At 40.5% G+C, this 12,133-nt stretch overlaps 1 protein-coding gene across 1 annotated transcript; it reads right to left on the bottom strand.

Annotated features, from left to right (window-relative positions):
• Positions 1–5,328: 5,328 nt before the first annotated feature.
• On the bottom strand, positions 5,329–11,983 carry LOC105698060 (monocarboxylate transporter 13). Its single transcript, XM_012421954.2, has 5 exons — positions 11,214–11,983; positions 10,020–10,163; positions 8,473–9,382; positions 7,713–7,933; positions 5,329–5,540 (listed from the first exon to the last, which is right to left on the bottom strand). Exons 1-5 carry the CDS (start codon positions 11,836–11,838, stop codon positions 5,362–5,364), a joined length of 2,079 nt encoding a protein of 692 aa, XP_012277377.2. The 5' UTR covers positions 11,839–11,983; the 3' UTR covers positions 5,329–5,361.
• Between the last annotated feature and the right edge of the window lie 150 nt (positions 11,984–12,133).

Raw genomic sequence — 12,133 nt, 5'->3', positions numbered from 1 at the left:
GGGTCACTGTTTAAAAGTCATGTACCAGTCTCAGATATATTAGTAAATGATGGAAATTGTAAAATGTACATATTACATATATGGCGTTTCACCAATGATATTTTCAAATAACTTGCATGATTATGTGCATTATAATGAATTACGCGAATTTAGATAAACATTTCGCAAGTGTCCGTATCCTTTGCGACGTTATCAGTTAGAATGAGCAGTCTTGATAGACAATTTACTGTTCTTGATACGACTTCGTCCGTACCCGAATAAAGCTATTCTTTGCCGAAGCGTGTGTACATACTATACTTTCGGTACTAATATGTACGTGCCATACCGCTTCACTTCTCTGTTACGAAATTCATATAGACATCATGTCCATCATTGTTCTTTTCTAGGAATTTCGCTTTTCAGTGCACCTCCGGTTCTTCATGATATTTCAAATTTGATATCTACAGGCTGGGAGACCTGCATGATAAATGTTAACTAACGCTCCTAAAAAATCAGTTCAAATGTTAAATAAAAAGAAGCACCAGTTGCAACTTTACATGAAACAATACATTTCTCGGCTAGTAAGCGAATAAAATATGACGCTTTTACAAATAACCCGATGATCCCATTTCTTGACTCCTCTGCGGATATCTCAGTCGTGAAAACTTATTTAATATTGATGCGAGGTCTGTAGATGAATTGTGCTCCGTATCGAAAGTTATCCTCGACATACTTTAAATATACTAAAAAAAAAAGTCGAACAAGAAGTGAAAGCATAGCCAATTATCACCGAAGCTACGTACTCTTCCCTTGTCAGTAAAAGGAACAATATTTAATTGGTTTACTTGTTTCAATATCTACACAAATTGTTGATACACATATCTATACCGTTATCCGGATGTAAAGAAGTGCGACAGCCGTTTATACACATAGCGTTATTATCCATTTTACGGATGACGCTTCGTATGAATATTAATCTTTCCTATCTACAATATTTAACCCTTTACCAGACGCAATGCATGAGGATGCACGACATCCTGAGATGCATCCATTACAGCCATTATCACGTTACGTCTTCAGATTGCTGGTGTGCATTGCAGATGTTAAAACGCATGAATTATACATTTTGGTTTCCTTCCATTTTTAAAACCGTCTTAGGAAAGTATATTCAAATCACAAATAAAATCTGCAACACGCACGCAAACGTCGACTACCTCTTTAATAGATCCACGTCTACTAGAGATAAGTGGACCATTCGGCAAAGGGTTAAATCCTAAACATGTCTTACCAGATACTGCCCGAGAATGTTGAAATTTTTGTGGCGACTTTAAGGGGCTATACTTTCGATACGCTGCGATATTGTTGTTCTGGCTACTCAAGGAACAATTTTTTTCAGTAACGTGATTGATGTCTACGACGGATGTAGAAAATGAAAAATAACTCAAGGTGAGATAACCCTGAGAAACGAGTAGCAGTCGTTGCTTCTGGGCTGAAAATGTTCTTATTTTTTCTTCGTTACATTTTTCTTTTTTTTTTCATTTCTTGTCCAGAGAACATTATTGGGATTCCTGGAGTGTCCTGTAACCATGACAAAAATATCGCTCAATGTATTCGTACGATGAGGCTCTCTCATTTTCGACACGCTCATGGTTCCATTTTCGAAGGTACCACATTAAACGCAATAGTAGGCACAAGCGCTGCCACGTTAATTACGAATGTCAAAAGTATAAAAAGGAGTGGCCCCTTGCGTTTATCGACTCTGCGCCCGCCGTATGCAAACCTATTCGTCGGTTTTCAAGTTCCTTACATTTTGACTTCTTAAGCTCTGTATATTCTCTTCCTCGCGATCGTTTCCACTCCTGTACTCTCATTACCTATCTTCTTCATGGACTATTGCTCCTATATTTTCTGCTACCTTTTCCTCGTATTTTCATTTTTACATCGTTAATCATTCGATTTTCTGACCCCTGTAATCGTTTCGCATTTAAATTCTGTTATCGATTATTGTTCTCGTCGTCGATCCCAGTATTGATATCGAGACGATAATAGAACAATATTAGTAATAATAATTCATGGCATTGTATCGATAAAAAAATGATGCGTATGCTGTACCGTACATTGCTGGCGCAACTAAAGTGTATCATGAGAAACTTTTCAATGCCCAATTTGTTACTAGATTCATACAGAAATTTTGAAAACACGAAAATATGAATCTAGTATCAAATGAACCGATGAAATTTGTAAAATGCATCTTTAATATATTATGTTCCAAGCTTTATTCACTCGAGTAGAAATTATAGTAGGACTTTGCAGAATTTCGAGTTTGATTTTAATTCTTTTTTCTAATCAAAAGTACTTTTGATATATTTGGTGAAGCCTCTTTCCCGAAGAGGCTTAAACTGAGCTAAGTAATTTTTATTTCATTAGCATAAATACTCTGTTGTAATTCATACTTCTACGTACATTTATATAAATTAGTGTCACAGAGTATTACCACTAACTTTACTGTGTTAGAGCATTACCGTGATTTTGTATCATAATTATTTTTTCTATGTTTGGTAAATATTTTGTCATAAATATTTTCGTGCAACTCCGTGACTTATTTTATAGTAGGTATACTTCATTTGAAAAGGTACCTCAATTTTCATATCTTCTATAAAGTATACCATTATGAACAACGATTGTGAATATTTATCGCTATTCTTTTATTTTTTGTTACTAATCTTCTTAATTTTGCATGTGTGCTAGAGGAACTGCGTTGTTTGTCTTTAATCGCTCTACGTGATACTTTCAATATTCAACAAATAAGAAATTCCTTATTTAAGTATTTATTAGACAAGCCTGCCCAAACTTCTGCTCGAGTGATTACAGTTGTTCAAGTTGTTAATGTTCGTAATTGTCGTCATGTTCTACTCATCCCATAATTCTTTCTAATTTCTTTGCCTCTAGCAGAACCTAACTTATTTTTTGTTACTTAATCTTTTTTCTATCGGCAAAGTTGTTTCGAAGCTCGAAATGTTTCTGTTCTTTAGATTTTAGATTTTCGCTATTTTAGGTTTATTACCGTTGATTCTGACATGAAATCGGCACAAAAGTAAGAGTGTTGTTAACACCTAATAACACTCGATGTCAATGCAATAAAGAATAGTTAGAGTCATTAATCATATTTCGATTGGGTAGTTTCACATTAGATTAATGATAAAAATATCATTCGTTCATTGTCCGTAATTTTCAAAAAATAATGTATATAACTCTCTAATTGATGATGGATGACGGCGCAATGAAAAAAAATTCTGCATAACATGGTCTAGCCATTATTTCATTTACTTCGATATGAAGTCAAATTCCTATCTCATTCATTTATCTACGAGTTCTAATCCAATCCGTATTATCCGTTGTTTTTTCGTTGATCTATTACCAAAGTTGTGAATTCACATCCTATCCTTCACTAACAATTGATTCCTGGAATCTTATTTTTAATTCAGTTTCCCTTTTAAATACGATTACTGCTGTCACATCTCAAATCCTCTTTCGCCTAAAGTACTAAAATGTAGTTCTTGTTTGTTCTAATGTTGCGGGCTCAACATGCCAATTATTCGTAATAACAACAATTGCTAGTCCGATATATGTACCATAAATTAATATTAATGTCGCAAACAAAGGGAAATATGCTGTCATGCATTTATTACAAGTTGATTGAGATTGTACTTGAAATTCTGTTTTTCCTAATATCCACTGTTTTGTTCGTTGACGTTGTTGCCAATGTCTAACTTCCTAGCACCTATTGTATATTTAATTGACTATTGATCCGTTTATTTTTTTCTCGTTTTCCTTCCATAAAATTAAAAGCATACTTTCGAGTGCATTTCCTAACTCGATTCTACATTTCTTCTCGACCTGTAGTCGGGTATGACGTGCAGTTGCTGGCATTGGAGCAGTGATTGGCATCTTAAGAAATATAAGTACATCATAAATAACAATACATACTAATAACCGATAAATTTGCTTAACATGCCAATCATTGCGTAATATTTTACCTCCTCGGCAATCGTTCGTAATGGTCGCCACAAAATAAAAAAATTAACACGGCGATAATAATAATATTAATAACGGCAATCGATAGTATTGCAGTAAAAAGAAAACAATATGTAACGAATGTTGCCGATTACACGCAGTCCGTGTAAATGTTACAAATTCAACACCGGAACTTTCAAGTTGCACTTTCCTAATTCCCCAAACTCGTCGTTCACTTCACGCTGTTATTAATATTTTAATTTATGACACCTATCTTGCCTTTGTTAATTTATCATTTACTACGCGCGAAATCATATACATGGAGCAGTCTGACTTTCTTTCATTTTTCTCCAGCCTTATTTTGTTAGTCGCAGGAATGAGGAGCGATTGCCAATTATAGTAAATTACGTTAAGTTCTTAACATTTTCCGTATGGTAACGAAAGAGTAACGTAAACAATGGAAGATCAGTATAAGATCGTAGTGATGAATACGTGACGTTTTAATGGAATGAAAGAATGATTATTTTCAACGTTACGATGTGAACTTTTCCACAGCGATGTAATGTAACATGGAAACGATTTTAACGTCCAATGCATTATTTAGTTGCAACATTACAACTCCTTAAATGTAACATCACGTAAAGGAGTCAATCATAGTTGACGACAACTGTCAGTTCAGGTTCACGTGATTATTTCATGTGACGTTGATTTGAAGGGACATCTTTTTGTTAAAGGTTTGGAATCATAGAAAGTCATTGTAAAATTCTTTCCTCAAGGCATTGTAAAGTTTGAGTAATCACGACACTGACGTTACGTCATAACGTTAATGTCTAATCTATTCGCTATACTTATGTTTATGTCACCCTTTACGTTACCCAACCAGCACCATATGCAACATAACGTAACATAACGAAAAGGACAGTCGGTAGTCCTTTTCATTACGCTACATCATAATGGCATTATGTAACAAGACATTGTCATTGTTTGATCGTGACAATATCCTAACAATCTCGATCAATTGCAGCGCAGTGGTGTATCAGACGGTGATAAGTCCAACTTGGCTGCAAGTCGTGGACAATTTGCAAGCACTCTGCCCATCCTGATCGTTCCTGATGCCTGCTCAACCATCGTCCTGGACAATCTGGCGTGTCAAATAAAATGAATTCGTAGCAACGAAACTCGGTTATACCTCGGTGTCGCCGGGTTCCTTAATCGCGAAATCGACGCAGCGGTAAGAAGAATGCAAATGTAACGACAATTGATGGTAATGCAGTAAAGAGCACGGTGAACGCCGCTGATCATCGCGTAGCTCGTGCAATCTTGAGATATGCACAAAATGGAGACGGGAACGAAACATTTCGTTCGACGTTACTGCTTCGCGTCTGCAATTCTGTCTTTGTTCTCGCCTCCTGCTTTCTCTTGAGGCAGATTCGTCGATTTTGCGGGATCGTTGAATACAAGAAGCAGGGGAAGTCCACCCATCACCATGCATGTGCCCATGCACACGAAACACACGCTGTAGCTTCCGGTCACGTCGCGCAGATAACCTGAAATCATTTCCAAGTGGTAGTGATCGAAAGTTATGGGCGTTTATTTTCTTGCGCCATTAATACATTCGATATTCAACGAGACTGCTTTGTACAATGGCGGACATGAATGCCTCCCCTGCAGATACGGCATCCCCTGTGTAGGATGGGAGGGCATTGATGTTTCCCAGTGTACAATGGCGGACATGAATGCCTCCCCTGCAGATACGGCATCGCCTGTGCAGGATGGGTGGGCATTGATGTCTCCCAGTGTACAATGCAATTTCGAATTTCATTAAAAAGGTATGCATTCATTTAGTTGGGCAAATTGTATGAATATGGATTTTTTATTATTCTTGCATGATTGGTATCATTTATGTGATATGCTATCAAAAGACTTGAAAGAATCACTCTGACGTTAGAAAATCGTACGTCACTACGTGTTTCGTAATTATCTTTGTATATCTGTCAAGAGAATATCGAAGTTTGCTTTAAATGGTACAACGCGGTTTATCGAGTCTCATGACAGTTTGGCGTTGGTTTTGTTTTATCGTAATGACATAGTTTGTTATAATATGACATAATTCTATTAATCCATTGGTGACGATACAGAGAGGATAAGGAAAATCTGTTTAATGTGGGTAAACTGCTGACTCGACTGATAGTACTGATATCGCGGTCAGACTACGGAAAACATTCGCTTATTCTGGATTGCCCGACAATAGGTAGAATGTTGTTGTGCCAATAAACAGATTCTATTTCATATTGTGTCTGTCTTCCGATTGATCCAGAAAAAGTGCGAGCACTCTTTCTTAAGGCGTATTACATCTTGCATATTACGCCGAAATCGACCAATGGATGATATATCGAAAGTGATATCATTAATTGTGTTTGTTATCATAATATTTGGCCAGGTGATAAAAAATTACTGTCACTCGGTGGTCTTGTAGCTGAATTCCTTTAGATCTTAAATCATGTATTCCTTAATTTACAGAAATTATTATAAAAAATAGTCGTTTAGGAATGAAAGAAAGTGAACAATTGTCGGTTCAAAAATTTAAATCAGCGGTGGACGCCGATTCTTGCAATGGCACTGACATTTCATGGAAATATATTAATCGGTTGATTAAAACCATCGAGAAAAGGAGAATAACCAGTTTCACCTTGAAGTCTGGGGAAGTACTTAACTGCCTATATTTACGGTCAACCTATCCCAACCCTGTAATCACTGCATGTGGAACATTCGAGGGACACGTAAATCGATATGCAGACAACGGGCTTCGGCTCACAGAGCATGTAGTGGAAAACCTCGAGCTCATGTGAGTTAGAGAAACGGATGTTATCGATTACTTTTAGTCACTTGCCCTATTTTGGCGTTTCTCCTCCAACCGTATTTCCCTTCAAAATGGTACCTCGCGTTATTTGCATGCAGTTCAGAAATCCAGTCCCATTCGCCGATGCTTTTTTGCAATCAGCTCAATGACCGTTTTATACCAGTTCAAGTCGATCGTTAAAATCAATGATGTATTCTTCGTTGAGTGACTTACGTTCACGTTTTACAAATCCTTTAAGTTTTACCCTCATTCATGGCAGCCGCTCTAAATACCTTTGTGTTGTTATAGAATTTACATATTGCTCTTCTCTGTGTAGAATCAGCATATAATTTATTATTGTTGTAAAAGTATGTAGCGATTATTATGGATGAACTCTTCTTTTGGATATCTTGTATGAATTAGTTTTTCTTTTTTTTTTTAATTATTATAATTGCAATCATTTTTTTCCCTGACCTGCTTTTTTAGTCAGACGAAAAGTAAATAGATATAAGACACGTTTGTTTGAGGTGATACAGTGTACATGTATGAATCTGGGAGCAATGTTACTGTCGGCGATATAACTCGACCCAGGTTGCACCAAGAACTGTGCCAACTGCGTCGACCTTGCTCCAAAAAACTTAATGCGGCTTTCATTCAAGTAATTTCACTGAGAGAATTCCATTTACTGGCACTTTCCTCCGGTATTCCCGTTCTTCCGGCAGTTTTGGTGGAAAATATCTTCGCACATTGGCGACTTCTAATTGGTTTTATTTTGAAGTCTGGTACCATTTAATAGTAGAATCTCGAATTTTACCAATAGGTATCAGAACGTTTGTAAAAAATGATTAAATGGCAGTTATCAAAAGACAAGAATAGCTACCTGTAAGAGGTGGAATGGAGATGGCTCCGATACTCTGGAACATCCTGACGAGGCCATAACTCGAAGATATCTTGTCAGTTCCATATTGGTCAGCGAGAAGGACGGGCACGAGCAGGAACCAACATCCGAGGCATAATCCGTACATCCCCACGGAACATGCCAGCACATAAAACGAGTGCGCCATCGGGATTGCAAGTACCGCCACTCCGGCACCAACCACACTGTTTAGCAAAAAGAAATCCAAGATTTATTTAAATTAATAATTTCCATCACTTCGAACAACCAAGTCACCCTTCTTCGAAGCACTGATAACCTTTTTCCCAAATCGTTTCCTTCCGTGAAAAATCAGTCTGACTACGTTATTTCCAATTTTTTTTTTCCACTACAACTTTCTCCCAACTAAAATTTCTCTTGGGATCCTACATTATCGTTTCTACCATGACATTATAAAACTCGATAGTTCCATTTCAGATTCAAGTTCACCCTGGCTACAGCGTTACTAGAAGGAATAAGTACTAGCCAGACCGATATTGAACAAACGCACGATACGAACAGTATTTAATCTATAGTCAGTGGAGTTATAATAAACTGGGGTTTAAAATAGAGTCTCAACTAACGCAATGTTCTCCAGAATCGACCGGTGAAATCCAATTGCTCCTTCAGATACTTTCGCGGGGAAGTGATTTAAACTTTACTAGCGTTAGTAGGAATGCTGCCTTACAAAATGTACAATAGTACGTCAAGAAGTTGCAATCTGTACCTCCCAATATATCCTTTTCGGCGGTCGAATAGTTGCAGATCCGAAAGCCATCCAAGACCCAATCTGCCGCACAGATCAAGAGTCGCGGAGATGGCAACTAGGTATCCAGCTTCCGCTTTGGTGTATCCCGCTGCGTGCACGTAAGCCGGCAGATAGTAGAGCATGTACGGACTCCCCGTGGACATGAGGCTAACGGACAGACACATCATCATGAACTGTGGGTTCTTCAGCAACGTTACGTCCAGATAACGAGAGATCTTCTGACTGAACGTCTTCGGCTGAACCGTGGTCGTTTCGATTGGCAATGGCTGGGCTACGACTAGTGCCGACGATCTGAGCGATCTCAAGGAGGACCTCGCCTTGTACACGCAAGTAGAGTCAGTTGATAGGTCCTCCACGCTGTGCAGGATGCTGGAACTGCGGATTTTCGAAATTGGCTTCATCTTGAGGCCCTCGCCCATTATATCCTTTTCCTCCTCGCTGTCCGTCAACTCCACGGCGAGCACCGTGTTCTGGTGAAAGAGCTCGTTCAGCAGGTTCTGTCGGGTGGTGGCATCGTTCGCGAAGAGCATGTCCAGCTTCTGCTGCTTCGTCGGTTGAGGGTCCTTCAAGGTCTCCAACTTGTCGGGTAGTTCTTTCTCCGATATCGGCTCATTGGTCTCCACGTAATTGTCTTCTAGGGGGCGGTACAGCGTGGCGCACACGCATACGTGGAGCATGCATCCTCCGAGGAGTAGAATCGTCCCGTGGAAGCCAAAATTTGCAACCAAAGTCTCTATGAGCAGGGGAAACACGAAGCCACCTGCTGCCGTTCCCGAAACGCAGATCCCGTTCGCCAGAGCTCGGTGCTTGTCGAAATACTGGGAGACTATTATAATGCCCGGTGTTGTCGAAAGACCGCCACCTATGCCTGGAACAAGAGAGATCGCTAGGTTCATGATTATGCTTTGATTAATTTCTGTATCTTGACTCCCGGCTGTATCGTAAGGACATTAATTCGTTCACTTTTAATGGAATAGAGCACAAAGTGGATTTTGCTCCTGACTTATCACCGAGCAAAATAAAGTAGTTTTAATTTAATTTAATTAGTACTAATATTAAAATTCGATGGTGGATAAACACGTTTCTTTTTTATGCCACATTTATATGAATCCCGATATCTACCTTGTCGTATATTGTGTAATCCTACGGTTAAAGGTACACTTGAAGAGATTCTTTCACGTGAATGGTTTATCCACCAGCTTTGACACTTTTACCCGAATTCTACCAACTTTTTGCTTAAACACGTTAGAGTATTTAGACGTGACGAAGTGCCTTACAAGGGATTCGACATTATATAACCGCTTCCAGGTATGCCCTGCTTTTGGAACGTCGTCATTCATCGATAGTTCTAGATTATTACATCTTATAGATGCTTTACTTATAGCTAATATTAAGGAGGTCAATTTTGTACGGAATAATGAGAGAGTATTGAATACATAATTACTCAACGTGGGAATACGTTGCAAGGATGAAATTTAACGCAGAATATAATAAATCATACTTACCGGTTAATACTCCAAATGTGAAGAACAAATGTATCAAATTGGTGGCGAAGTAACTGAGGGTGAGTCCCAAAGCACAAAAAAGTCCCCCGATGAAGACGACTTTTCGGCAGCTATATTTTTGACACAGCATGCTTGTCACAGGTGCTGCAAACGGAAAACAGATAGTTCTTAGACAGTGTAAATATATTTTGCAGTTCGAGTACCAATACAATTAACTAATGTTTTCCGGAGAACATTTTTTCATTAGTAAGATTTTCCCATAAATTTCACCCTCAAGTGTTTCTTGCCTCTACGTTGACAAATTTATTGGGATATAGTTTGGAAACGGTTTTAAAAATTCGTTTCTTTCTTTTTGTATCGCCATTCTCGTTTTACAGTCGAATGCGAGAGATGCGCAATATTGCCGAGGGTCGGGGCTCGTTTGTGTTGAAATCCAGAAATAACGAAACTCTCGGGTCCTCGCTTGAAGAATGGTAATTAATTTCGCCAGAAGTACGTCCCACACAGGGTACTTGACATTGGCCAACCATCTTTCAAGTGTAACAAGCTCCACGCCGTTGCGCTTATTGGGCCTCATTGAAGCATATTTCCCCCCATTCCGTTCAACTTTTTTTGTTTCCAGAATCTGCGATAAATAGCACGTAGAGTGCATTACACACCTACATTGCAAAGATACCCTTCTATTAACGTGGTCGCAATCAAATAGTTATAGACACGACTGCGACTTTGATTGACAATACCTCGTTATGCACTTTCGATGTCAACGAATCTACTAAATAATCGCATTCTAATCCAAGTGTCGAATTTCCCACGTTAGAAAATGTATTCTTCGTCAAGGTAACGGCCAAAGTTAATTGATAGCATGACAATCACAATTTCAATGACACGTTCTTTGTGGTCTGCAACCATTACGGTTGCGCAAGGTGCGCCATTTGTATTCAGTAAATCCCATTATTAAATGTTGTAAATTGGAGTAAAATCGATGATTCCCAAGAAGTAATTTATTACGACCGCCCCAGTACACGACAAGGCAATACACTCGTATCTGGCACAAGCTTTCGACCACCCGGTTCTTCTTGGGAAGTCAGTCCATTTTCTATGTAAAACTAATGAAGCTGGTACGCCTGTAGAGCGCAATGCGGTTTCCTTCGGCGCGGGAGGAGCGCATCGACGCCTCTCCCGGTGGGTACTAACCTAGCGCAAGACAGAGGCACGAGAGAATCGCCGGGATCCATGAGGCTACCGTGGCAGAGGAGTTCGGGAAGGTTTCCATGACCTCGACATAGAGAACTCCGTAGGACTTGACCAGTCCGGCGACCCAGAACTGGACGAAGAAGGCGCCGAGGACGACGATCCATCCGTAACCACCGTCGAGGGAGACGAAATTGGGGTTCTTGAGTTTGGGGGTAGGTTTGTTCCTCTTTTTGCGGGAGCCGGCATGCCTGGACGACCTGAGCTCCCTGGACTTGGCGATGAGTGGTCTCGCGGTCAGGCTGGAGATGGTCAGGAGGTTGTCGTTATCCTCGTCCTCGATGGTGTCCGGAGGACTGGCGGCCGAGGATCTGGGTGGCACCATCGGCGTCGAATTCGCCGTGGCTTGGACCACCAGGGAGGCCGGCCTCTTCGGGGATGCCGCCCCAGTGCTCAGGTCGAAGACCGGCGCCGAATGGATGGAGAAGAGCGAGCCCAGCTGGTTCTGCTGGTTCATATTCTCGTCGATGACGGCGGCGCCGACCATCTCCTGGGACGAGGCCGTGGCTGGGCCCCGCTCGACCGAGCGGCAGGACCCCTGGAAGCTCCACTCGCGCGGCAGCGACATTTTTCGATCCCGGCGGCGCGAGAACCGAGATACATTGGACCGCCTTTTTCGTCGATTCGCGCTTCCCTAGTTCCTTCCTTGGGCTCTGCACCGGGTCGCCTGTTCTTTCCCTTTTCCAGCTCTTCCTCGGGGAACCGTGCCTGGAGCTCCTTCGGGGCTCACCTCGCTCCTCCTGGCTCGAGACTTCTGGCCGAACCTCTACGCTCCGGACATCCCTCGCCGTTCTGACGCCAATCGCTCCTCCTACGAGACCGAACCTACGGAACGGTGCGCACGCGTAACAAGCCCCGGACAG

The sequence above is a fragment of the Orussus abietinus genome, unplaced genomic scaffold (genome assembly GCF_000612105.2).
Source record: "Orussus abietinus isolate OABI.00-Male unplaced genomic scaffold, Oabi_2.0 scaffold1, whole genome shotgun sequence".
Taxonomy (NCBI): Eukaryota; Metazoa; Arthropoda; class Insecta; order Hymenoptera; family Orussidae; genus Orussus; species Orussus abietinus.
This window is presented reverse-complemented; position numbering and strand designations above follow the sequence as displayed.